The sequence below is a fragment of the Lagenorhynchus albirostris genome, chromosome 15 (genome assembly GCF_949774975.1).
Source record: "Lagenorhynchus albirostris chromosome 15, mLagAlb1.1, whole genome shotgun sequence".
Taxonomy (NCBI): domain Eukaryota; kingdom Metazoa; phylum Chordata; class Mammalia; order Artiodactyla; family Delphinidae; genus Lagenorhynchus; species Lagenorhynchus albirostris.
In genome coordinates this window covers 15,348,037-15,375,533 of record NC_083109.1, presented here as the reverse complement: position 1 = coordinate 15,375,533, position 27,497 = coordinate 15,348,037, and the positions used below count along the sequence as shown (strand labels likewise).

General features: G+C 53.1%; 2 protein-coding genes across 7 annotated transcripts; one reads left to right on the top strand and one right to left on the bottom strand.

Annotated features, from left to right (window-relative positions):
* Positions 1–1,475: 1,475 nt before the first annotated feature.
* Positions 1,476–13,925, bottom strand: MATN4 (matrilin 4). 6 transcript variants are annotated; one of them, XR_009535508.1, is made up of 12 exons: positions 13,620–13,925; positions 10,845–10,958; positions 9,530–10,099; positions 8,676–8,798; positions 6,737–6,859; positions 6,525–6,647; positions 6,309–6,431; positions 4,333–4,746; positions 4,080–4,232; positions 3,620–3,726; positions 2,336–2,458; positions 2,024–2,131 (listed from the first exon to the last, which is right to left on the bottom strand). XR_009535508.1 is itself a non-coding variant. In XM_060123927.1 (11 exons), exons 2-11 carry the CDS (start codon positions 10,921–10,923, stop codon positions 1,886–1,888), a joined length of 1,875 nt encoding a protein of 624 aa, XP_059979910.1. In that variant the 5' UTR covers positions 10,924–10,958; positions 13,620–13,925; the 3' UTR covers positions 1,480–1,885. The 6 variants fall into 6 exon arrangements, 2 of the variants coding, with proteins under 2 accessions (XP_059979910.1, XP_059979911.1); XR_009535510.1 differs by lacking the exons at positions 2,024–2,131; positions 3,620–3,726 and adding an exon at positions 1,476–1,936 and having other exon boundaries at positions 2,352–2,458; XM_060123927.1 differs by lacking the exons at positions 2,336–2,458; positions 3,620–3,726 and adding an exon at positions 1,480–1,945 and having other exon boundaries at positions 2,025–2,131.
* Positions 12,341–21,913, top strand: RBPJL (recombination signal binding protein for immunoglobulin kappa J region like). The gene is made up of 12 exons (XM_060123929.1): positions 12,341–12,359; positions 13,588–13,696; positions 14,965–15,090; positions 16,286–16,356; positions 16,526–16,641; positions 16,910–17,084; positions 19,302–19,439; positions 19,854–19,963; positions 20,237–20,389; positions 21,138–21,293; positions 21,426–21,529; positions 21,640–21,913. Exons 1-12 carry the CDS (start codon positions 12,341–12,343, stop codon positions 21,911–21,913), a joined length of 1,551 nt encoding a protein of 516 aa, XP_059979912.1.
* The last annotated feature ends 5,584 nt before the right edge of the window (positions 21,914–27,497 follow it).

Below are 27,497 nucleotides of genomic sequence, written 5' to 3'. Positions count from 1 at the left end.
CAAGGGTTCTTATGCAACAGAGACAGGAAGGTCAGAGTCAGAGAAGGCGGTATGATGCCCAAAGCAGAGGTTGAGGTGATGAGAGGAATTCGGTAGTCTCTAGAAGCTGGAAAGGGCAAGGAAACAATTGTTTCCAGAAGGAATGCAGCCTTGCCAGCCCCTTTTAGACTGCTAACCTCAAAAACTATTTGTGTTTTTTAAGCCACTAAATTTGTGGTGATGTTACAGCAGCCACAGGAAATGAAAACACACGGGTTCAGCTTCTTTTTTTAAAATCATTTTTATTTGTTCTATTTACTTGTTTATTTATGGCTGCGTTGGGTCTTTGTTGCTGCACGAGCGGCGAGCGGGGGCTACTCTTCATCGTGGTGCACGGGGTTCTCGTTGCAGTGGCTTGTCTTGTTGCGGAGCACAGGCTCTAGGTGCACGGGCTTCAGTAGTTGTGGCACACGGGCTCATCAGTTGTGGCTCATGGCTCTAGAGCACAGGCTCACTAGTTGTGGCGCACGGGCTTAGTTGCTCCGCGGCACGTGGGATTTTCCCAGACCAGGGCTCGAACCCGTGTCCCCTGCATTGGCAGGCGGATTCCTAACCATTGCGCTACCAGGGAAGCCCTGGTTCATCTTCTTACTTGTCATGTGACTCTGGGAAACTTAACCTCTCTTTGACTCAGTTTCCTTGTCTGTAAAAGGGAATGATAAAGGCAATAATTCCTACCTCACAAGGCTGTGAGGATAAAATGAAAATACCTGCAAATCACTTTGAATAATGCCCAAGACTAAACATGTTAGCTATTAATAGTTAAAAGCTGCCATCTGAGAGCCTAATACGTAGTACCAGGCACAAGGTCAGATGCCTTAGAATAATTTCCTCCATTCTCACCATCACCCTTGGGCATAACGATTTCAATCCCCATTTTACACATAAGGAAACAAACCCAGAGTAATTTGCCCATAATCACTCTAGGACTGGAAGGATTTTCATCTTTGCACTTGGGAAATTGTACCAGTTTGTGCTCTTTACCTAAAGAGGATTCGTTTTTATTTTGTTTTTTTGGAGGTAAAACACAGGCTGGGAAGGCTACTCTGGGCCAGAGGTCCTGGCTGACACCCCCTCCTTTTCCTATCTAGTGCAGGGAGATAAAATCCAGGCGAAACTCACCTATCCTCCCCGCTCCCGTCCCTTTAGGGGATTCGATTACCGCCTCCCGCTTCTCGCCAACACCCCCGCCCCCGCCCCGCCCAGTTCGAACAGTTTTTGAGCCAGACTCGGGGACACCAGGAGATAGGCACGGCCAGAGAGCGAGGTGTCCGATCCGCTGGGGGATGGAGGGGCGCAGACTTGCCCAGACCCCCAGGGTACCCGTGGAGCCCCCTCCCTTCCCGCAGCCTGCATAAGGAGCCATCTGTTCTCAGCTGAATAAACAAGCGGGGGGAAGCAGCTCCCGGTCCCCTGCCCCCCGGCCCGACCCCCGCACAATGCGCCTTTCTCCGAGGAGACGCCGCCCGGGCGCCGCCGGAGCGCGCTCCGTCTGGCCTCCCCTCCGCCTGGCGGCACAGCAAGACACGCACACCGACCCCGTGGAAACCAGATTTTTTTGTTCTTTTTTTTTTTTTGTAAGAAAAAGAAAACAAAAAAAGAAATCCTACAAAGAACTGAGCGCAGCACGCGTCCCCCACATCCCCTCCCACGATCCCCCGCAGTCCGGCTTCTGGTCCAGGCGAGGCCAGCTCGAGCGCAGCGCTGGAAGCCCGCCAGCGCCTCCCCCCGACAGCCCAAGCCTGGGGGACCCAGCTTCTGCCCGGCCCCAGCGCCCGGAAGGCGCACGAGGGGGCCCAGTCCGCGGGGCCGCCCCCCTTGCCCGGGTCCGGGCCACCCGCGGCCCTCACTTCTGGGTGGCCAGTTGGTTCTCCACATCCTCCAGGCGCGCCGTCAGCTGGGCCAGTGAGCGGTTAAGGAAGCCACCGGGGCTCGCGGGGGTCCCTTCTCCCCTCCAGTCCGCGCCCCTGGACCCAAAGGATATGATTCTGCGACAGACTCTCGAGCGCCCCCAGCGTGCGGCCCTGGAACTCCACAAGACTTTCGCACTCGCAGGGGCTCCGAAGCTCTGTCCCCGCGCTGATGCCCTCCTCTGGCAGCCGGGCACAGAGAGTGGGGAAGTGAGAAGCTGGAGGAGGACCAACCAGCCCTGGCTGAGGCTCTCCGATATCCCTCCACCCGGCCTACGGCTGAGTGTTCGGGTTTGGGATTTGGACAGACCTGGGATGAGTACCAGCTAGGTAGCTGTGAGATATTGGAAAACGCCCTCAACCTTTCTAAGCCTTAGTTTCCTTACCTGTAAAAATGGATACAATGAGAACACCTTTTCGTCCGGCGGTGCTCAGGATTCAGTGATTTTCGTGTGTGTACACATCTTAGAAGGTTTCTCAAACCTTGATGCTCATTGGAATCACCAGATCTTGTTAAAATACAGATTCTTGTTCTTAACAGGGAAGGGGCTGAGACACTGCATTTCTAATAAACTCCCAAGTGATGCTGCTGCTGGTCTGTGGACCACACTTTGAGTAGCAAGAGTCCACAGCAGCACTGTCCAAATGAAACTTTATGTAGTGAAGGAAATGTTCTGTATCTGCCTTGTCCAGTGCGGTAGCCACAAGACACAGGCGGTTATTCAACACTTGAAATGTGGCTAGAGCACCTGAGGAACTAAATTATTTAATTTAATGTAATTTAATTTAAATGGGTGTATGTAGCTAGTGGCTACCTTATTGGAGGGTGCAGATCTAGAGCATTTCCTGATGCAAGGAAACACTTTATAGGGTATTTCAACTAGGCCAATGGTTCTCCAAGTGTGGTCCCTGAACCGGCAGCATCAGCAACGCCTAGGAAGTTATTAGAAATGCAAATGATCAGATTCCACCCCAGACCTACTGAGTCAGAAACTCTGGGGTTGGAGCCAACAATTTGTGTTTTAACAAACCTTCCAGGTGAGTCTGATGCACACTAATGTTTAAGAACCACTGATCCAGGGGACTTCCCTGGTGCTCCAGTGGTTAAGAATCCCCCTTCCAGTGCAGGGGACATGAGGTTAGATCCCTGGTGGGGGAACTAAGATCCCACATGTCGCAGGGCAGGGGGGGAATAAGCCCGTGTGCCACAACTACAGAGCCTGTGTGCTGCAACATAAGATCCCATGAGCCCCACGCAGCCAAAAATAAAAAATAAAATAAATAAATATTTTTTTTAAAAGACCCACTGATCCAAGTCTATTTCCTCATACATTTCAACATCTCTGAAATCCAAATAGTTGCCTTACAATTAAATTTGGCATCCTTTTTTTCTTAGCAGTATAGAAAATAATGAATCTTACAGGGGATGGTATCTTAGATTCACTGAATTCTGTAAACGTGTGCCATTTTTAATATTACAGTACAATGCCTGGCACTTGGCCTTCAATACAGAGTTGCTGTTATGATTTAAAAGTTACATCTTAGTCTGTATGTCATGTTTATCAATGGTATTGATAACAGGTCCAGAAAGGCTCCTAACTTTGCAGATGGGGAAATCAAGGAAATAAATATATATTAAATATATATACTTAATACACATCTTTGTGTACCTGAAACACACCCAGTCCTGCCGCTTTGCCAGGTCTGTAAAGTTGAATTCCAACAAGGTAAAGGGCTTATGATGTGGCTCCCCTCACCAATGCTGAGTTGGGCGTGACTTTGAAAAAATTCCCCCCAAATTATTCTGAACGCCCACTAATTTGGGGAACAGGTAGTTTAGTCCAGTGCTTCTTACACTTTAACATAATGCTAATCCCCTGAGGGTCTCGTCAAAGTGCAAAACTGTATTCGGTAGGTCTGGAGAGCGCTGGAAATGCTGTAGTCTTAACAAACCATTAGGTGACAGCCCTGCCGCCGGTCCACGGACCACACTTTGAGTAAAGAGGCTCTGTCCAGCGAGCCCATCCCCTGGCTGTCACTCAACGAAGGGGGCGGGAACGAATAGGACCGGGAGATCTCGGAGGGTAGGCAGTGAGAGAAGGGGAGGGGTCCCGAGACCGATGTGCTCACCCGGGCAGATGCTGCCTTTGAGGTTCTCCAGCAGGTGCGTCATGGTGCTGAAGTCGGGGGAGTAGGACACGTGCAGCTCCGCTGGCTCCGAGGCGATCTCTCGCAGCTCCTCCTCCACCGCCTTGCCTACGCCCACGGCGTACATGACGATGCCTGCAGCGTCGAGGGACTCAGGGGGCACCCTAGGCCTCGGGAAAGCCGCCTCCCCGCATCCGACCCAACCTCAGGCCAGCGCGGCCCGCGCCAAGCCCACCTTCCTCCTTGGCGCGCGCCGCCCACACTGAGACGTCATCCTGGGAGCGGCCGTCGGTGAAGACCAGGCCCACGCGGGGCACGTTGAGCGCCCGGGGCCGCGCGCCCTGCGCCTCTGAAAAGCTGTGCTCCACCATGTGGCGCAGCGCAAGCCCGGTCATGGTGCCGCGCTCCATATACTCCACAGCCAGGACCGCCTGCTTCACCTCGGCCGCCGTGCCGTAGCGGCCCAGTGGGAACTCGGTGCGCACGCGGCTGGAGAACTGCACCAGCCCCACGCGCGTGCCTTCCGGGGACACGTCCAGGAAGTCCACGATCTGGTTCACGAAGCGCTTCACCAGCTCGAAGTTCTGCGGACGCATGCTCTTGGAGCCATCGACGAGCAGAACCAGGTCCACGTGGCCTTCCTGGCACCCTACGCCCACCCGAGCAGAAGAGCTGGGATTAAGGGATCAGATCCTTGGCTGGCAGCAGCCACCTGCTCATTCATTCACTCGCAAACGTTTATTATATAACAGATACTATGTGTGAAGTCCTTCCTATGCCAGGCACTGTGCTAACTAATAATTATTATTATCATCAGTGGCATCATTATAATCTTTGCCATTTATTAAGCGCTTACCACAAGCCTGCTAAAAGCATCTTTTTAATCATCATCATCACAATAGCTACCATTTATTGATCATCTACTATGTATCAGACAGAATTCTAAACTTTACCACTACTAACAATAATAAATAAAAACAAAAACATTACTATTTGACAGCTTACCATGTACCAGGCACTGGGCTAGGTGCTTTATATATTTTTTCTCAATTCTCCCAATAACCTTGGGTATTATCCCCATTTTCTAAGAATCTGAGATTCTGAAGGATAAAGTCATTTATTTGCTCTGGATTCCACCACTAGTAGTGGCTGAGCCAGGATTTGAAGCCAGGTCTGTCTGACCCCAAAACCCAAGCTCTTAATCACTCTACAAGATTGCCTCCCCTGTTCTGAGACAGGGACCTTGCTAGGCCCTGAAGGAGGTTCGCCAATAAATGAAACATAATCCTGACCCATAGGATATCAGGATAGAGCAGAGCAGTGAGGCATGCCATTTGCTACCATCAAGGAAAGTGCTTGAATAGAGGGGCTTGCAGGGAGCAAGGTAGGGGTAATTCATTCTTCCTGGAGTTAGTGAGGAAGGCTGCATGGAGGTGGTGACATGTGATTTGATCTTCAGGGATGAGTAGGAGTTCTCCAAGGCATGAAGGGACATTCTAGATGTTGGGGGCAATGTGTGTGGAGGCATGGAAGCTGGGAGCCCTGGACACGTTTGGGAATGGGCAGGCCAGTATGGCTCAAATGTTCAAGTTTGTCAGGAGACAGGCTGATGGGGTTGGCTCAAGCTAGATTATAATGACCTAAGGCGGTGGTTACAAAAATTTGACCACAACCCACAGTAAAAAAAAAATAATAATTAATAATAATAATGTAACAATACATCATGATGCACTTATACTCACATATAATTAAAATTAAGTTTCGTGAAACAATACTTACTCTTTCTACATCCATGCAGTAAACTCTATTTTCTCTCTCTCTTTTTAAAAAAAATTTCTAGTTTTTAACCCACTAATTTGATTTTGTTATCCACTGTGGTTACACCCGCCATTTGAAAAACTCACGGGTAAGGCATTTGATCTTTATTTTGTAAGCACTGGTGAGCCACAGAAGGCTTTCGAGCAGGGGAGAAATGAGATCAAATATGTATTTTTGAAGTTAACCTTGGCAGCAGGGTAGAAGATTGAGGGGTAAGACATGGAGGCAGGGCATGGCACACCCTCCAACTCCACCACCACCAGCGCACACACACACACACACACACTCATACCACATTCTTGGGCCACAGCAAGGACAGGACAGAGTCAAGGATACTCAGAATGTGGGCAGTGGGTCAGAGGCAGACAGAACCCCCTCCCACCCATAACTCACGGCTGCAGCTCTTGCCATCTGCCTGGAGCTGCCACCGCTCAGGGCACAGGCAGCGGTAGGAGAAGCCCTCACTCACGCACTGGAACTCGCATCCATGGTCTACGCCATTGCAAAGGTCCTGGGCTTAAAGGAGAGACAAGACAGAACGAGTCAGGGTGGACTCCACCAGCTAAGATCCCTCGTCGCTCTGCACAAATGCAGGAGACCCCTCCTCACCCTGACAGCTCCTGCCGTCGGGCAGCAAGTTGTAGCCCCCTCTGCAGCGGCACCGTGGCCCACCAAAGGTGCTAACACACTCATGCTGGCAGCTGTGGTTCCCAAAGCTGCAGTGGTCAATGGCTGGTGGGAAGGAAGAGACAGCAAGATGTCACTTCTGCCTGGAGCCATCAGAGACCTTGGTCCAGGTGCTAACTGGGGGGTTCGCTCACCCCTGCAGCTCCTCTGGTCCTGCTGGAGTACAAAGCCAGTTCGGCAGCGACAGAAATAGAAGCCCGGGGAGCTGACGCAGTGATGCTCACAGCCATGGGTCCCTTCAGTGCACAGGTCGAGGGCTGAGGAAGAGGTGAGGTCAGGCTATGCCCTGGGGCTGCCCTTGTCAGCCCTGACAGCACAACCACCTGGGGAGCTTTTTAAAAATACCTATGCCTGGACCCCAACCCCCCAAAATCCTGACTTAATAAGTCTGGGGTGGTACCCAGGCTTCTGTAATTCCTCCAAGCAAAGGCCCCCTTCCTACTGAGCCAAGCGGCCCTCCCAATTCAAGCTCCAGATATATCCCAGTGGGCCCATGACTGAGCCAGGCATAAGAATGGGAATCCACAGTTGTAGAAGACGGACCCCTGCCCTCAAAATGTTCACTAACTCACAGAGGAGGACCAGAGTTAGTGAGGCTCTGCCACTTTACCCGTCTGAGCCTCTATTTCCCCATCTGCAAAATGGGGATATAATGGAAGAGAACAGTTGTTATTTACAACTGCCTTCTGAGGAGGGTGAACTATTGCCGCGCTGAGTATCTTCATGGTTTCGATGTGCAAATATGGCCTAGAGCTGAGCTGGGGAATAGGGGCTGGAGAGAGATGAGATGCCCTGCATAAAAGTGTGAGAATGTGGGGTTCCTAGAAAAGAGATGGGGAGTGGAGAGAGGAAAAAAAGGACAAGAGAGATGGTGTGGAGAGGATTTACTGTGGATTGAGTTTGCCAATGGAAAATCCCCTATAGAAGGGTGACTGAGGACTTTCGGGATCAAGGGTGCCTAATATCCAATTATAAATAATGGGTGTTTCTTTTTCTGTGTATATGTTTGACTTCACTTAGACGTAAGTCACACCTCTGTCCACCCCCCATCTTTAGTAAAATAGATGTATGCACGACTTAACATATACATGCCCTTGTGTGCACAAGTGTGTCAACCGAGGAAGAGGCTGAGTTACACCCACAGGACAAGAACAGCGTGTGTGGACTGAGAAACTGCACGAGGACCCATAAATTGAATTCAGCAGAAGCTCAGAGCTAGAGGTGACCACAGGATGTAAGCACTTGGGGAATTCCCGGAGATCTTGGGAAGGGTTTTGAACGTTCACAGGTCATCAAATGGGGCTTCACGCCAGCCTTTTCTAAGCCCCAGAAACAAGAAGACCCCAGCTGACATCTGGGTTATTGGAAACACAGGACCTCTTTTTCCAGAATGTGGTGAGCTTGAGAGATGATGCATGTAACTAACGCTCCTAGCTTAATGTCTGATGCTAACCTGGCATACAGTAAATGACAGCTGCCGTTATGATCAAAGGATTGGACATATATACACAGGGGGAAAATCCTAACTGTATAAGCAAGGCATTGTGTGTCATAGCTTTTCAGAAAGCAAACATGAGGAACAGGCCTTGAGAGATCTGCAGCTGCAAAGAGGAGTGGCAAGAGCAGCCCAGGTGAGCAGCCCGGAAAGAACTGAGATGCAGAAGCAGGAATGAGCAGCGTATATGGGGGTGGGGAATGTAGGAGATGTATGGAGACCCCAACTCTGTCAAGTAACAGAAACAGTAAGGATATGCCTGTGAAATTACACAAGTTTGGGAGCTGTTTTGAAGCCAGGTAGGAGATGAGCCTGAAAGAGGGGGGAGACAAGGCTATAGAAAATACACTTAACTGTATTAACTGTATGACCTCTGTGAGGTCAAGATTTCTAGCCCTGGTCCCACCAAGGACTTACATGACCCCAAGCGACACCTTCCCTTTCCTAGACTTGTAAAGTGAGGGAGCTGGACTTTGACCTCCAAAGGCCCTTCCAGACTCATTGTACTGATGCTAGGCCAATGGGGAGCCACAGAAGGCTCAGGAGCAGTGAGACTGGAGGGTGGGGGTAGCTCTCACCCAAACAGCTCTTGTCATCTGCTGCTAGCCGGTAGCCGGGGTTGCAGGCACAGTGGAACGTGCCGGGGGAGCTGACACATTGGTGCTGGCAGCCGTGTCCCCCCTCAGCACACAGGTCCTTTCCTGAGGACATACAAGAGTAGAATCAGCAGGGGACAGATGGGGAGAACCCTCCAACAAGAGAGAGCTGAATGCGGTCAGAGCAGACCCCATGCTCAAGGATGTCTTTAGATGGAATATGACTTGGTTGAGAGGGGCCAATACAGGTGGGAGGTCTTAGGGAAAGTATAGGTCCTCAGTGGCCCCTGTGAATAGGCTCGGAAGACAGGAGCACGGGGCCAGAGCTGTCAGTGGGATAAGGGAGGACTACACGGTGTAAAGTAGAGGAAGAAGAGAGATGCTAAATCGAGGTAAGCGGCATAACTCAAGGTGTGACGAGAAGAGATCTTGCAGCATTGTGGGAGGGGCTAAAACGAGAGGGGAGGGGTCATCCCCAACTGGGCGGGGCTTGACGCCCGAGTGGGCGATGGCTCTCAGCCTTGAGGGGTGGTGCTTCTTGTGTAGAGAGGCGGTTTTGGAGTTAGACATTAAGCCTGTGGTAAACCACAACAGCTCATCAAGGTACGCGGGCACGCTAAACGTTGCTCCTTGTGGGCGAAGCCTTGAGCAAAAATGAGCAGAGCTGGAATTCCACACAACCCGTGGTAGGCCAGGGCAACTCCACGGCCTGTTGGGAGGGGCTAAAGATGGAGTGGGCGGGGCCAGCCGGGAGGGGGATAGGATTCACTGTGGTGGGAATGAGAATCGGAGCGGTTGGAGAGTTCGAGTCTCGCTCCAGCGCTCCCCTCACTCACGACACAGCCGGCGCTGGAACTGAAGGCCAAATTCCTGGATACGGTCGAAGGACTCGACGAGGAAGACGTGCTCGTCCAGCGGGGGGGACGCCATGGCGCGCAGGGAGGCCACGTCAGCGCGCTGAACCCCCACGGCGTAGATCTCGATGCCGCGAGCGCGCGCCTGCGCCGCCACTTCGGCCACGCGATCCTGGGGCCGCCCGTCGGTCACGATTACAGCGACGCGCGGCACGCGCGCCTCCGGCGGGCGCGCGCCCTCGGCCACACTGAAGGCCACGTTCATGGCGTACTGGATTGCCAGCCCGGTCATGGTGCCCTGCGCCAGTGGCACTAGAGTGCGGATGGCGCGCTCCATATCCTCGCGGCGTGAGAAGGTTCCGAGCGGGAAGACGCTCTGCACTTGACTCGAATACTGGATCACGCCGACGCGCGTGGCGTTGGGCCCCACGTCCAAGCTGCGGAGGAGGCTCACCAGGAACTGCCGCATCGTCTGGAACTCGAAGGGGCGCACACTGCGCGAGCTGTCAATCACGAACACCAAATCCAGGGGCCCAGTACGGCACCTGGGACCTGCGAGGAGATCAGGGAGGACTTTCCTAGGTTAGCCAAGCCTCACGTCCCGGGAGAACCCCACAGAAACCCAGGGCGGAATGGTGCTCTCACGGTGTAACAGCGCCCAGCACAGTCTTAACCTAGCAAATGCAGGTTAGCTCCATCCACTCACGCAGCATTTGAGGAGGGCCTGGACTGGGAGACTGCACCAAATCTCTATCCTACAGCTCTGAGGGCTATACTGAGGAGGTGTTATCCACTTGCAAGGAGGGCGAGGGGACGTCGCAAACTCAAATGCCTACAGGAGTTAGGCAGGCAATATAAATAAATATAAATAAATGAGTGAATGTGATGGGTTAGGACGGAGGACCCAGAGAGCTTCTATAGCTCATAAAGTGGGCAGCTCCAGACAAATGTTGCCTTGCAGCCGTGAGATCTGCCAACCCCATGTTGGCAGATCTTGGGTCTTTTCAAGAGAAGCCCAAAATTAGGGTTTTTATGTGAAATCTCCTGATTTTTTTCAATTAACTTAAAAAAATTAAACACCAACTGGACAGTTCTGCATGAGCCCAACTTGGGTACCTCCAAGCTACATCCTACAGATGGGAAAGCTGAGGCCCAGAGAGTTGAAGCTGTGAACTCGAACCCAAGCCCTATGGTTCCAAAGCTCTTGTTTTGCTCTCCCCAGCAGGCAGTTGGCTGCAGATGGAGAACCTGCTTTTGCTCCCCTCCCCCTGCTTCTGAGGGCTGGGCTCTGGCTCACCTGCGAACTGGAGCTGGGTTTCCCAGGGCTGGAGAAGGAGCAGGAACATGGGCAGCTGCGAGCATAGACGCCCCCTCATCGCCCTCGGGGAACAGAGAACAGGGGTATCAGAGCCTGAAGGGAGGAAGGAAAATAGCAAAGCAGAATTTGCAGAGTTCTTATTCTAGGTGATGGGCATTTTGAGGGGGAGGAGGGTCATGGGTTTATTTTACTAATCTCTCTAGTTTTGTGTATGTTGAAATTTTTCGTAATAAAAAAATTTCATCACGGTGAGATTGCTGGAAACACAAGGAATTCTGCTTTGCAGAACTGCAGAATAGTAAATACATAGAACGTAGATTAAAAAGATACAGAATTTAGGGCTTCCCTGGTGGCACAGTGGTTGAGAATCTGCCTGCCGATGCAGGGGACACGGGTTCGAGCCCTGGTCTGGGAGGATCCCACATGCCGCGGAGCAACTGGGCCCGTGAGCCACAACTACTGAGCCTGCGCGTCTGGAGCCTGTGCTCTGCAACGAGAGGCCGGGACAGTGAGAGGCCCGCGCACCGCGATGAAGAGTGGCCCCCGCTCGCCACAACTGGAGAAAGCCCTCGCGCAGAAATGAAGACCCAAAACATACAAAAAAAAAAAAAGATACAGAATTTAAAAAGGAAAAGCCTTGGACTTCCCTGGTGGTCCAGTGGGTAAGACTCCGCGCTCCCAATTCAGGGGACCTGGGTCTGATCCCTTGTCAGGGAACTAGATCCTGAATGCCACAACTAAGACCCGGTACAGCTAAATATATAAATAAATATTAAAAATAAAAAGGAAAAGCCTTTCCTTAATGCCAGCCACGATATTAAACGTTTTTCATGCATCGTGGCATTCATTGAACCCTCTCGACAATTCTATGGGTCTAAGGCTGTTGTTGTTCCCATCGCACAGATGAGGAAACAGGCTCAGAAAACTTCAGCGCTAGTACCCGAAGTCGCGCGGCAAGAAAGTGGCTGCACCAGGATACAATCCTACGCCTGCGGGGTTCCGAGAACCAGCCCGCGTGAACCTTTGCAGAGGGAAACGATTCCCCACCGCAGCCCCTCCTCTCTGCATACAAGGCGCCTCTGTGTGACTGTCCTCCTGCCCACCCCCCCAACCCATCCCACAGCCAAACAGGCACCGCCCCATTGCAGGCCTGCATCGCGTTGGTCTAAACCCTCCACGCAGATGAAGTCGCGACTTGACGCCGCCCCTTCCCGCCAGCTCTCAGGAGAGGCCGCCAGGGGGCGCCTTCGCGCGTCTGGCTGTGTTGGCTAGGTGGCCGTGGGAAGCCCACATCTGCCCAGCAGGTGCCCCTGCCCAAAGCAAATAGGGGACTGGGAGCCCCAGGGCCTTGGAGATAAGGCCCGGGCAGAATATATCCGGCGTTAGGGCCAAAGAGCAGAAGTGCGCAGGGTTCCGGGGACAGTGGCATTGGACGCGCCCCGGACGCGAGCCGGCCCGGGCCTCGGAGCGCAGCCATGGACCCTGTGGGGGCAGGTGAGCGCTCACTCTCCCGCGGCCCTTGGCGACGCCCCTTGAGAGTCATGAAGGACTCCCATTATACAGATGGGAAAAGTGAGGCCCAAGAAGGTGGCCCGCCGAGCTGCAAAGGAACCTAGGACTCCTGGCTTCCCTTCTCCCTTCTGAGCTGTCTGGCAACCTGGCCCCTAGGCGTCACCTCTTTTCCTTCCATTCGCTCCCTGGGTCCCTACCCCACCCCCACCCCCGCACCCCCTGCTGAAGCTGTGTTAGCCATTTTTCTGTTTCTGTTTCTTGGCAGAGGGGGCCAGCTGACCCTAATCCAACCGCAGCCCCGCCCCCTCCCCAATTCCGTGAATGGTCCTATTCTGAGCAAGGTCGGGTGCCTGGAGGGAGCGACAGGCGCCCTTCCCGTGCTGGATCCTCACCGTCTTCGCCTTTCAGGCCTGGTAGAGGAACAAAAATCCCTCTGGGAGGACCCATCGTGGGAGGCTGACTAAGCCAGACGAGCCAGCTGGAGGTGGGAGGGTGTGGAATGCCTTCTCCAGCTTGGGCCACAGTCTAGGCCGGCGAGCACCCTTGCGGAGTATGAGGGTAAAGGCACAGGGGCCTTCGCTGCCTCCCATCCGTTCCCACCTGCAGAAGCCTCTGAGCCCCCAAACCTTGATTAAGTTTCCCCTTATCTTGCTCTTGGCCTGAGCCAACATCTCGCCTGGCGCCCCACCTCCACCCAATCCTAGAAAGTCGAAATAGTCCTTGCCTCAAAGTTCATCACCTTTCCAACCCCTCATTCTACAGAGGAAGAAAGCAGGACCAGAGAGGGTAATGTCTTGCCCATGTCACACAGCAACGTGGCAAGGTGACAAAGCTGACACTAGAACCCGGAGCGCCTCTGAGGCGGTTAATCATAGCTTTAAGAAGAAATGCCCTTAGGGTGGGGAAAGTGGACTCTTGAGGGAGGAGAGGTCTGCGAATAATTCCTCAAGAGTTGGCTGAAGAATAAACACTTTGAGGACGTTCCGGGGAGCGGCGGGGGGGGGAGCCGTGGGGGGAGGTTCCTGGAAGGAGGAGGTCAGGGAAAAAGTCCCCCCCTCTCCATTTTGGCGGCCGTGCTGGTGGGGCCTCAATTTGGAAAGGACCCTACATAGGTGAGGAAGGGCACAGCAGGTCGGACGGGGGCATCGTAGGCGGTGCAGCCGCGCTTAAATATGGTCGCCTGGTCTGCCTGGATGCCTGCTCCCCGCAGACCCCTCAGCGCACCCAGGCCCTCTGACTCACCTAAGCCTGCCGGACAGCTCGGAGGCGCGGCCGCAGAGCGGAGCCGACGGGCGGAGCCTCCCGGGCAGCTGGACCAGGTAACGGCGCAGGAAGCGTGCCCGAGGTGCGGACGGCCAGGCAGCTGGAGCGAGTGGAGGCGGCGGCCGCATTTAACCCGGGGGCTGGCGGGTGGGGAGGGGAACGCGGGCCGCGACCCCTCCCACTGGTAGGGAGCGACTCCCCTTCCTCCAAGGGCTGGGGCGGGGCCAGCGCGGCGCCCCCTGCTCCCGCCACCCCTGGAGCCGCAGACGCCAGCTGCGGGGCCGGAATCGGGCTACGGTTGGAGGCTGGGCGGCTACGCTCTCCGCAGCTGGAATGCGTTGGAAGCCTCCGAGGCCCTTCCCCGGGGAGAGCCCCAAGGGGCGGAGCGGGGCCTGGCTCGGCCGCCGGCTGCTTGGCTCCGCTTCCGAGGGCGCGGCCCGGCTCTTATCCCCCGCCGTCCCCTCCAGGGGTGGGGAGAGGTCCCGCACTCTGATCCTGCGAAGAGGGTAGCCTCAGGGTTCATTGCTCTTCCCAGGCCCCACCTGGTAGTCCCTCAAATTCCGCCATCACCGACGCCTTTCCACGGTCTCTGCAATTACTTAGGTCTTGGGCCCATCACCCTCACCCATCAAAACTCCCAGGCGAAGACGCCACCAGGCCCCTAGGCTCTAACTGGTCCACTCCACAGGGCCGATGGAGGCCCTGTAATCAGGAGAAGGAAAGCTAAGACAGCAACAGGCACCTTCTCTTGGGAGAAAGGGGGCTGAGAGTGTTGCTTTAACCTGGAAAAGACGAAAATATTCCCCCAGGATCCTGGGCACACAGTTTGGGGGCCCGTCCATTTTCCCAGGCATCCACAGGTAGGCGAGAGAGCACTCTGGTCCAGGGGTCCAGCAAAAGCTCCCCCCCATCAAGACTGCACCGGGGTGGGTCCCCCCAGGGTGCAGGGAAGCCAGGCGCCCTCACAAACTCTGCCTCCATCACAAGACCGGCACAAGCGGGGCCTTTGTGGCTCTGGGGCCTCTCCCCAGTGCTCCAGGCTGCAATGGGAGTGGAGCCAGACTTGCAGAATGGCGCCTGGGTGGTCCCGGGTGGGCTCCAGGCAGACCTCAGTGAGCACCACGCAACCCAAATATTTAGCCGACAGCTTGCACCCAAGTCCCCTCCCTTGCCTAAGGCTTCTTCTCTTTGACCCCGAGGGGGCAGACCTAGAACGGTCTCTTCCTCCCATTCATTGCATTCCACCTGCCCCCTTCGGGCGCGCTATGCCACCTCGCCCCTTGACGCTCCCTGCTGTGGGCGGCCGGTCTGTCCCCACTCCCAGGTCATCCCCAGAGCCCGCCGCGGTCCTGAGGGAAGGTGTGCGCCAGTGCCTACAGCAACAGTGTGAGCAGACGGTGCGGATCCTGCACGCCAAGGTGGCCCAGAAATCATATGGAAATGAGAAGCGGTAGGTCCCTCAGTGGCCCTCCAAGGTCCCTGCGACCCGACCTTCTGCCCTGTGTGCCCCTCCCTTTTTAGTGTCTTTTAGAACCTGGAGAGGACTCAGGGCTCAGCTATTGGCCAATCAGGGGCCTTTTCCTTCAGCCACCATCAGCCCTGATTTCGGTTTATAGCAGAACCTCCCTGTGAATCTCTAGTCCCCATTCACTCCCTCATTCACCCATTCATTCATTCTTTCATTCCACAACTACCTACTGAGTGCTTATCATGTGTCAGGCTCTCTGGCACTGCTGGGCACCAGGCATACAGTTGAACAAGACAGCTATGGTCCCTGCACTCCTGGCATCTTCACTGTCGTGTGGGAGAGACAGACAATAAACTCCTCACAAATCAGTAAACAAGAGGCTTCCAGATTGTGGTGAGAGCTAGAAGGGAAATAGAACCAGGAAAGGTGATAGAAACTGAGGAGCGGGGATGTACTTTAGCTAGCAAGGTCAAGGTGGTAGAAAGACCCTTTAAGGAGGTGACATCTGAACTAAGACTTGAATGTGAAAATGGAGCCAGACATGAGAAGATCACGGGGAAGCGTGTTCCAATTAGAAGGAACAGAAAACACAAAGACCTTGACACAGTACTAGCTTGGCCTGTTCCAGGACAAAAGAAGTCAGAGTGGCTGGGATTAGAGAAAGAGGTGGGCATTGCAGGAAGTAAAGTTGGAGAGGCAAGCAGGGGCCAGATCATGTGAGGACTTTGAATTTAAACGGCTGGAGGATTTTAAGAAGATGAGTAACATAGTCTAAAAAATTTTTTTTAAAAACACATTCTGGCTGCTGTGTGAAAAACAGGTTGAAGCGGGTAGGAGTGGAAGCAGAGAGGCCAGTTGGAAGGCTGATGCAGAGGTCCAGGCAAAAAGCTATGGCAGTAGGGACTAAGGTGGAGGTGGTGAGAAGTCAGTGGATTCTGGATATGTTTTAAAGGGAGTGGATAGGACTTACGGATGGATTGAATGAGGAATGTGAAAGAAAGAAAGATTCGGGTGTTCATGGGGTTCACAGTCATGGAGAAGCCTGGGGAGAGCGGTGGGAAAGATGTGTGTTGGGGGGGAATCAAGGATTCTGTCTGGTCTTTGCTACCTTTGAGACGCCTACAGGACAGTCAAGTGGAGATGGATACACGAGTCGAGCGCTTACATGTCTCCGCAGGTTCTTCTGCCCCCCGCCCTGTGTCTACCTCGCAGGTCCCGGATGGAGGGTGAAGCCAGTGCAGGGCCAAGGTGAGGGAGGACTCCAGGGATGCCGGGCGCCACCCTCTGTAAGGGGACCCTCAGTAGGGCTCGGGAGCGGGGCGGTTCTCAGTCGCAGTCTCAACGCGCCCTCTGGCGGCGAGAACTAAGCTTGCCTGACACTTGAGTCCCTCCAGAGCCCGCTCACATCCCTTCCCAGCCCACCAGGCAGGGGAGACCGGGCCCATCGTCTGCGGTTACATGGGACTGGACGGCGCGTCCGGCAGCGCTGCCGAGACGCAGAAGTTGAATTTCGAAGAGCAGCCGGACTCCAGGGTGAGAGCGCATGGGAAGGGGGTTCGATTCTTGCTCCCATCCTTGCCTTTCTCTTTGGTGCAGGGGGGCTCCTTTACTCCCCTGCAGAAGCCAAAAGATAGGTGAGGATGCCGAGAGACCGGGGTTCTGCCTTGAGGGTGCGCCCAAGAGCTTGGACGTGCAGCTTCATGTCACGTCCGACGGGGCGGACGTCAGATAACTGGGGAAAGTCAGTTCATCCAGGGACTGAGGGCTGGGGTCAGACGACCCATCTCCGCCAACCCTGTAGGAATTCGGTTGCGCCAAGACCCTGTACATCTCGGACGCAGACAAGAGGAAGCACTTCCGGCTGGTGCTGCGGCTAGTGCTCCGAGGGGGGCGGGAGCTGGGCACTTTCCACAGCCGCCTCATCAAGGTCATCTCCAAGCCCTCGCAGAAGAAGCAGTCGCTGAAAAACACCGACCGTGAGCGGGGTGGAGCCTGGCCGCTGGGCGGGGCGGGGAGGTGCCCCTGGTCTGGAAGCTGCTAGGTTTGGGAGGGGGGAGGGGGAGATGCCTGGATTGTAGGGTTGGGGTCAGAGTGGGAGAGGTGGAGTTTGAGTCGGAAGGGGGCGGGGTCTGGGTAAGTAGGTGTGTGGCTTAGGTCGGGGAATGGGAAAAGTTGGAGAGGCAAGAGCAGAGGGAAGGGGACAGAGGCCGACTTGAGGTTGGGGGGTCCCCAAAATGGTCGGCAGGTGTTGAGCCAAAGACAGATTAAAGGTGATAATGAGGGCTTCCCTGGTGGCGCAGTGGTTGAGAGTCCGCCTGCCGATGCAGGGGACGCGGGTTCGTGCCCCGGTCCGGGAAGATCCCACATGCCGCGGAGCAGCTGGGCCCGTGAGCCATGGCCGCTGGGCCGGCGCGTCCGGAGCCTGTGCTCCGCAAGGGGAGAGGCCGCAACAGCGAGAGGCCCGCGTACTGCAAAAAAAAAAAAAAAAAGTGATAATGAAAAGGCAGGGGAAATTCAGTTAAAAATATTTATCCAGTGCCTGATGTATATGCAAGTATCTGTTCTGGAGGAACGGACAGCCTAGCAGAGGAGAGAGACACACACAGCTGATCAAAGAGACAGTTTGAGATAAGTACTGCCCTGGATGCCAAGTGACAAATCCCAGGGCTGATGGCTTTGAAAATACGAGGAAACAAAGCCTGAATGACAATGACTACATCACTGCTACCCTCACTGGAAGATGGAAGGGAGAAGTAGGGGACGGGGGACTTTCTTGGCAGGTATATACATACATCACCCTGTTTGATGCTCATCCTTGTAAGGTGAGTCATCGATGAGGAAAATGAGGTTTGGAACGTTCATGCATTCATTTAAGAAATATCTGGGCCTAGGACTTCCCTGACGGTCCAGTGGTTAAAACTCAGCGCTTCCACTGCAGGGCACGTGGGTACAATCCCTGGTCAGGGAACTAAGATCCCACATGCCATGCAGCGTGGCCAGAAAAGAAAGGAAGAAAGAAAGAAAGAGAGAGAGAGAGGGAGGGAGGGAGGAAGGAAGGAAGGAGGAAAAGAAATATTCGGGCCTGTCACCTTCAGGTGACTTGCCTAAGTTTTCCCAGCTAGAAAATGGCCCACCCAGGGTTTGAACTTGAGTCAATGTGACTGTGAAGCCCAGCTCCCACCCCTACACCTTACTGTCTGTTAAAAACCTTGAAGAATGTCTCAGATCCAGGCAGTGCTCTGGCTGGCCCCTGGTGTCAGGAAAGGGCCAGGCAGGGGTAAAGTGGTGTAGTGTGATGGTTTCGAGTGCAGATTCTGGGGCCAGGCGGCCTGGGTTTCAACCTGGCTCTGCCACTGGCTAGCTGTGTGATCTAGAGGGAGTTGTTCTCTTGAGTAGAGATAATATTATCTACCTCCGAGGGTTGTTAAGAGAAGCAAAAGAGCTAACACATTTTAAGCATTTAAAACAGTACCTGAAACACAATAAGCATTAGCTATCATCATTATGCAATGTATAGGAACTTGGGTTAAGTATACATTGCGCACCAACAGTATGCCTAGCACTGTGAGGAGAGAGAGGGCGATGACCCAGTGCTTTCTCCCCAGGTGGTCAAAATCCAATTAGAAAACAAAGTGGCTGCTCTGAGCCCGTGTTAAAAGGCTGGAAGAGATCAATGTCAAGCCCTAGAAATGTACTGCTGTTTCACACCACGTAGCCTTTGCTTACGCAGCCCCCTGAGCAACTCCTACCTACTTCACGCTTCCCAGCTGAGAGTATAACCTCCTCCAGGAAGCCCTCCTTAACCCAGCCAGCCCTCACTATATCATATGGAAATTTTATATTTATTCCCTGTCTCCCCTCTGAGACTGTGAACTCCTCTAGAGCAAAACTGGGTCTAATTCACCCTTTGGCACCCAGTACCCAGCACAGTGCCAGCCACCAAGTAGGCACTTAGTAACTACTTGATAAAATTCTGTTTATTGAACTGAAGGATGCCCAGGCAGCAAAAAGAACCAGACAAAGGTACAGAAGCAGGATTACAGCAGGTGCTAGATAAATAGCGGTGACATATGAATGCCCAGTGTGTCTGGGAATTTGAGCCAGACTGGCTCAGGGGACAGAGGATGGGAACTTACCTGGCAAGTCCAAGGGACCAAGCCAGGCAGGGGCACTGATTCCACCTCCCCTCACAGTGTGCATATCCTCGGGCTCAAAGGTCTCCCTCTTCAACCGCCTGCGCTCCCAGACGGTCTCCACGCGCTACCTCTCTGTGGAGGATGGGGACTTCGTGGCCAGTGCACGCCAGTGGGCTGCCTTCACTCTCCACCTGGGTAATCCCACCAGCAGGCCTGGGGCTGGGCACTTCACATGCATTCCCTTTTTAAATCTTCACAACTCCTCAAGGAAAGTAAAATTTGCCCCATGGAACAGAGGCTCAGAAACACAAAAAGACTTGCCAAAGGTCCCAATGAGTTGGTGACTGATCCAAGCTATTCAGACTCCGGTGTCCAGCCCCTTCCCTCAACTCAGCCCCCACCCCAGGGGGCAGACATTCGCAAGGATGGCCACAAATGACATCTCCAGGCTGAGAATCTTCAGCCTTAGCTGCCTTCCTGTGTGCCAACCTTGCCCATAAGACCCATGTGCAATGTGAGGTGGAGCTAGAGGCAAGAAGGGTGGGATTTGGGGCAGAAGCTTGGAACCTCTGAAACCCTCCTTCCTTCCCTCCTTCTTTTTACTCCCAGCTGATGAACACTGTTCCCAGGGAGACTTCCCGCCTCGAGAGGGCTATGTCCACTACGGCTCCCTGGTGCAGCTGATCTGCACGGTCACGGGCATCACACTACCTCCAATGGTATGGGAAGGAAGGGCACAGCTGGAGGGGTCCCCCCAGATCCACACAGAGGGTGTGACCCACAAGTGCAGCGCTGGAGAGTGAGAGCCCAAAGCATGATGACACCTATCCTCACTTGGGATACTCAGTGCTTTGTGGGGCTGGGTGGAGGTCGAGCGCTGGCGTGGGGGGAATATGCCAGTGTCCTCCCTGGCTACCGAAGAAAGAGAGAAGGGAAGCCTGTGGGCACCCAGGCAACTTGCTGCCACGCTTCCTCCCACCCTTTTGCTGTAGATCATCCGCAAAGTAGCTAAACAGTGTGCACTCCTCGACGTGGATGAGCCCATCTCCCAGCTGCACAAGTGTGCATTCCAGTTCCCAGGTGGTCCTCCAGGAGGAGGTGGCACCTACTTATGTCTCGCCACAGAGAAGGTGGTGCAGTTTCAGGTGAGAAGCGGAGAATATCAGCACCAAGGCGTCCCAGAAAGTCAGAATGCTGAGAACGTAGAACGTAAGGTCACCATCAGCATCATGGCTGCTACTTACTGAGCAATACTGCCTCCCGTGGAACGTTAGAATCGTAGACTATCGGGACAGAATCAGAGAATGTAGACAAAATAGTGATAATGGTGTTGAGCAATACTCCTTCCCAAAGGATATTAAAGTCATAGAATGTTGTGATATAAAATTGTAGAATGTAAATTAAAATAATAATAAGTAATAGTATTGAGTATTATCGAGCAAAGACTATTAGAATCGTAGAATGTTAAGACAGAATTGTGGAAAATTACTATTATTATCATAGTAATAATATATTACTATAAATACAAATAAACTATTATATTATCATAAGAGAGAAAACCATAACATGTAGAAAATAACATTATTATTCAGCAATAATCCGTCCCAAAGAATTTTTAAATTTTGGAACGTTAGGGCACAGAATTGCACAATGTTTAAAAACATGGAATTCTAGAATTCTAAGAAAATACACCTTTAGAAACCAGCTAGTCCAGCGAGCTGATTTAACTCTAAAGAGAGAACTTAAGGGTTTTGTCCAAGCTCACAGGGCAGGTAAACTGCAGAGCCGAGGACCAGAACGCTAGGAACGCGGAAGCCTCTGCACTGCGCTGGATGGACGCGCTGACAGCCACCATCCGCGGCTTCTGCCCCATCCCCTCGGATCTCCCCTCAGGCCTCCCCCTGCCCCAAGGAGGCGAACAAGGCAGTGCTCAATGACAGCTCTTGCTGGACCATCATCGGCACCGAGTCAGTGGAATTCTCCTTCAGCACCAGCCTGGCGTGTACCCGGGAGCCTGTCACTCCGGTGCCCCTCATCAGCACCCTGGAGGTGAATCGCGCGCTGGGGGACGCTGGCGGGCGTGGATACCGACCGCGCTGGAGGGTGGGAGTGCAGGTGAGGGAGGGCTGCGGGCTCTCGGCCACCGCTTCTCCCACACCCCCTGGTCTCACCCTCCCCCAGCTGAGTGGCGGGGGCGATGTGGCAACACTGGAGCTCCACGGTGAAAACCTCCACGCGGGGCTCAAGGTTTGGTTCGGGGAAGTGGAGGCCGAAACCATGTACAGGTATGAGGAGGGGGGACTCCCATGGGTCCCAGGGAACGAAGCAGGTTAGGGGTGGGGGGATGCATGTCATCACTCTCACTGCAGCCCTGACCTCGATGCCCCACCCCCAGGAGCCCGCGGTCCCTAGTGTGCGTGGTACCAGACATAGCCGCCTTCGGCAGCGACTGGCGCTGGCTGCGCACACCCATCACAGTGCCCGTGAGCCTCGTGCGTGCCGACGGCCTCTTCTACCCCAGCGCCTTCTCCTTCACCTACACGCCGGAGTACAGCGTGCGGTCCGGGCCTGCGGGTGCCTCTGCGCCCGCCGCCGACGCCGATGCGCTCCTGGAGAGCATCCATCACGAGTTTACACGCACCAACTTCCACCTCTTCATCCAGACGTAGCAGGCGCGGCCTGGACGCTGGGCCTGATCCCTGGCCGGTTTTCTGGGTTCTGGGCCCTGCCCTCTGCCCCTGTGCTGCGGAATTGAAGGCTGCAGCCCGAGCAGCAGAAGCCTCTCGCCCTAGAAACCCGTCCCTGTGGGTCTAACACGGGTCACTCACTCCTCCTTTTCCAGCTAGGAAGACACGACCTGAGTGACGCTCCCTTTGTGTCCAGTCAGGAGTGTGGCTTTCCCTGTCTTTGTTTCTGGTTCACTCTCTAAATCAATCACACACTCTCCGTCCCTCAGGAACTTTGTAAATCTCTCTTATTTGTGCATCCCTATCCCTCCATCTTTGTCTTTCTCCATCTCTCTATGTGTCTTGCATACAGTTCCACACACTCTGAAAAGTGTGTGAAATTCCAAGCCTAGAGCATTTCCCCTCCCGGCAGCTGTGTTTCCCCTAGAAGAGGAAATCCAGAGTTTCACACATCCGGGCAAGGGGCAATGGACTCCTGAGGCGTGGCCTGCTTGCCCTGATGTACCAGGTCTTACGTGGAACACTGGATCCCACTCAGAGCACTGAGTCCCTTCTGGAGCATGGGGCCCCTGCCCCGGAGTACCGGGTTTCAGCCTGCAGTACAAAGCCCTAACCCTCCTTATTCTTCCTATGGCTGGAGCCAGGCACAGTACCCATGCGGGCTGTTTGGTCTCTGGTCCACAACTTTGGTGGCTGGTTAGATCCCTGGTGTGGTGGTCAGGTCTTGCCATCTAAACTGTCTACCCAGGCATTTCTCTCACAGGCCCAGTAAAATGCAGTCCTGAGGGTCAGAGATTGCTCTGCTGTCCTATCCAAGGCAGAGTCTGATCTGTATGACCCACCTCCACACAGAGGGAGGTGCCCCAGTGTACTTCGCCCCCCGTACACACAGAGGAAAGGACCACACGTGCGATGGAGAAGATAGCTTACATTTGTGACCCTTTCTGGAGGAGGAATGGGGGTTCAGAAGCAGCCAGCATCCCTGAGTCCCTGTCCCTGCCCTGGGGACCACCTGTTGCCTCTGGGGATAAGTTACCCTACTAACTATCCCTCCACCTCAAGCAGAGTGGCACCCCAGGCCCAGGGGCAACCACAGGACACAAAACAAAACTTTCCGAAGACAACTCCAGGCAGAACTCCTGGGATCAACTGGGCGATAAGCCAGCCAAGAAAGTAGCTTCTTTGCTTGGAGCCCAGGGACCAAATCAAAATTCATCCCTGCCCAGCCTTCCCACCCTCTGCCAAGTCCACGCTCTACAGGGAGGGTCCTGGGTCGGGCTTTTGGAACAATGAGGCAGATCTCAGAGGTGCCAGCTACTTGTACCAGCCCCTGGGGGTGCCGAATGGGGAGAACTGGTCTGAAATGTGGGTTGAGAGCTCTCACCCCTCTGGGTCTTCCTTTGAACTCTAAGTTCATTTCCTGTGACACTCTTCCCCTAGAACATGGAAACCCCCGTGAAAAAGAAGCAGCTGACATTTCCCAAGGGGGCGAAATGGGCTTTGCTCTTAGGCTCCCCAAAGTCTTGGCTAAGTTCTGTCCTCTGCCATCAGCAAGCTGAAACCTATAATGATGGGAAAAGAGAAGCTTGTTCAAAGCCTGGCATGGCCCCGAGAGTGGATCCTGGCTGAGGAATGCAGAGAGCAAATTGATAGGAAATGTCCTCGACATGAGTGCCTGCCCGAGGAGAGTTTGAGCTCACTGCTCCGTGAAGATGTTGAAGCAGGAAGCCACTTGTATAGAGGCTAAGAGGAGTTTCATAGCACATCACATGGGGAGTTAGGGCTCAAGGGCCTTTCCAGCCCTGCCCTCAAGAACTTCCTCTACCACTCCACAAGGCAGGAGTCCTAGAAGCCAAGGACCTAGGTTGACCTGAAAGCCCAGGCCCAGCCATGCAGCTCTGTCTTTTTTTGCACTCCCCTCAGGGCACCCCAGGACCCTTGGTTCCACCTACGCACCCACCTGAAAGTCTGTGGCCTCAGAGCTCCAACCCTGGCCTCTCTTCTGAGTTCCAGCTGCTGGACTGTCCTTGGACGTCTTCCCTGCTGCGAGCCTGAATCCATCTAACATCAAACGCCCCTCTCTCTCTCCTTCCCTTTGGTAGAATAGGTTTCTTCCTCTACTCCACTGCTGCCCTGTTCTCCAAACTTAGCTCACAGAGTAACTTCTTCAAGATTTCCACAAGGCAAGACTGGCTACATAACTTGTAGGACCTAGGGCAAAATGAAAATATATGGCCCCTTGTTCAAAAATTATTAAGAATTTCAAGACAACGATAGCAGAGCATGAAATCAAGGCAGGGCCCTGCTAAGCACAGAGCCTTGTGTGACTTTCAAGGTCACAAGCCCACGAAGCTGGCCCTGGCCCCAGGCTTTCCATCTCTTTTTCCCATAGAATCCCACTGGGACCATGTACTGCCCACCTTGGATCAAAGAGCTTTATATATGCGTCAATTGTCCCCTCTAGACTGTGACCTTCATATGGAAAGGAGCTCATTCAGGTGTGTCTTAGGAGGTGCATTACAATGCCTTGAACAGAGTCGGCGCTTAATAAATACCAAATTGCATGGCATTGCATTGGCAGGTATTTGGATTTTCCAAGTGCAAAGTGAAACCAGCAGATGGCACTGTTCTCCTCTCAAGAATTGAGTTTGTTTTGTTTTGTTTTGTTTTTTTGCGGTACGCGGGCCTCTCACTGTTGTGGCCTCTCCCGTTGCGGAGCGCAGGCTCAGCGGCCATGGCTCACAGGACCAGCCTGTCCGCGGCATGTGGGATGTGGGATCTTCCCAGACCGGGGCACGAACCGGCATCCTCTGCATCGGCAGGCAGACTCTCAACCACTGCACCACCAGGGAAGCCCAAGAATTGAGTTTTCATTTATAGCTGGAAGAACTGTTGGGGTCCTTAAAGATAATCTTAACTCTTCCATGCTCTCAGGATTAGAACTCCACAGGGTTGAGAGTCATTACTGTGGTCCATATTTCCTCCTCATTTTACACATGGGGAAACTGAGGCTCTGAGAGAGAAAGTCCATGAACCTGAGAGCAGGTTGATGGCAGCACCTGATTTGAATCCTATATTTTTAATGCTAAGTCTGGGGCTCTTGAGATTCTTTTCGTTTTCTACTTAATACTCTTAATTCCCTGCTACGTGTAGGTAGAATGTGTGTTTTACAAGGGGCGGGGGGTGGGGGGATGAGGTAGGGCACATAGTGTACTCTCACTACGAATAAGGTCAAAATCTCCGTTCCAAAATCTCCCAATTTACCAGCTCTCATGCTGCCTGAGACCCCACTAGGAAAAAGCTAATCTTCCGGTTTAAGCATTGACCTTTGGGTTTCTCTCTCTGTTCCGTTTCTTTTCAGTTGTTTCCTCAAGTAGAAAGTCATTATATAACCAGTGTGGGTAAAATTCTCATACCCCTCCTCCCTGAGGATGCTGACAGCTGTGGGCACAGACCGTGAAGATGGCAAGGGAGAGAGGAATTAGCTTTAAGGGGAACGAAACCAGTAAGATGATATATACTAAGTTTTGCAACGTCAGCCCTGACCATATTCACCCAAAAAGGCCCCCCCAGGCAGACCTGGCTCTGTTCCAGACTCCAAGGGACAAAAGGCAGGCCGGGCAGCGGTGCTACGATAATGATTTCTGTGGTTAAGTGGTAAACACCTGTTATGGCTGGCTGTTCGCCTCCTGGGGGGACGGGGAGGGGCAGGTAAAGTTCAGGGATGGGGGCAGGGGGTAAGGCAGATCCTCGTGACCAAGTTCTCTATGGACTCACTCTGGTTATAGGGCATTGAAGTGGGCCTCACTCTGCCAAGCTCATCCCCAAGCCGCCATCTGGTTCTAAGTATCCTCCTCCCGACCCTGGCTGGGGTCCGGAAGTACACCAAGAGCCCCTCATCCAGCGTGGGAGTATCCTGGGCTTGGCTGGTTGTGTCCTGGTATATACATATACAGATGGTCCCCAACTTACCATGGTTCAAATTACGATCTTTTCACTCTGCGATGGTGCAAAAGCAATACATGTTCAGTAGAAACTGTACTTTGAATTTGGATCTTTTTCCAGGCTGGCGAGATGCAGTCAGGTTTTCTCTCCTGATGCTGGGCAGCAGCAATGAATCTCAGTTCCCAGTCAGCCACGTGTTCGTGAGGGTGAACGGCTGATACACTGACAACCATTCTGTTTCTCACTTTCAGTACAGTATCAATAAATTACATGAGAGATTCAACACTTTATTATAAAATAAACTTTGTGTTAGATGATTTTACCCAACTGTAGGCTAATAGAAGTGTTCTGAGTACATTTAAGTTAGGCTAAGCTAAGCTAGGATGTTTGGTAGGTTAGGTGGATTAAATGCATTTTCAACTTATGATATTTTCAACTTAAAATATTTTCAATTTACGATGGGTTTATCGGGACATAGCCCCATTGTAAGTCGAGAAAGTATATATGTACACTATATGTATATATATACATTCCCTTCTCACACTAATGACTCATATGTATTTTCAGAGAAGTCACCTTAAAATGAAGGAACGCAGAGCTAACAGTGACATTTCAGACGACAGCCAAGCTGTATGTACTAGATGGGTGAGTTTGTCTAGTTCAAGGCACTTAACCTCTCTGTGCCTCAGCTTCCTCTTCTGTAAATGGGGAAAATAGGATTGGTTTCATAAGATGTCATGAAGAATAAGATAATACATGGAAAGTACGGTCAACAGTGGCCCAGAGTTAACCACTTTATATGCGCCAGTTGCTGCCATTGTTACTCCAGAGGCCCTTTTAGAGACATCCAAACACTGCAATTTTCCTCCGACAGATGAGGAATCTGATGGTCCAGAGGAGGCAAGTGAACTTCCTGTATTCGTGTTCCATGTTACATAACTAATTAGCACAAACATAGCAGGTTGAAACAACATGGCTTACTGTCCCACAGTTTCCATGGGTCAGGAGTCCACACACAGCTTGGCTGGGTCTTCTGATGTGGGGCTCCCAAGGCTGTCATCAAGGTGTCAGCCAGGGCTGCAGTCTCTCTGAGGCACAGGGCCCCCTTCCAAGCTCACATGGTTGTTGGCAAAATCCATGTCCTTGTAGCTGCAGAACTCAATGGCAGCTTGCTTCTTCAGGGCCAACAGGAGAGCCTCACTCTCATCAGGAAGGTCCCAGACCCTCTTATCCATATCTTCAACTGATTAAGCCTGGCCCACCCAGGATAATCTCCCTTTTTACTAACTCAAAAACCAACTAATTCAGGACCCTAATGACATCTGCAAAATCCTTTCACGGGTGCTACCCAATGTGCCCTTACCATGGGGGTGACATCCATCATATTTAGAGGTCTTGCCCGTACTCAAGGGGAGGGAATAGACAGGTTATGTACTCCAGGGGGCAGAAATCTTGGGGGTCACCTTGGAATTCTGACCATCCCATTCCCCAAAACCACATAGCAAATTATTGGCAAGGGGGAATCCATTTGGCCTATAGGCCTCTCTCTGCCCCAGGAAGGAACTGCCCCATACAGGGGTCAGTGCTTCTGGTGCTTCAGAAGATTGGCAGGATCATGAAC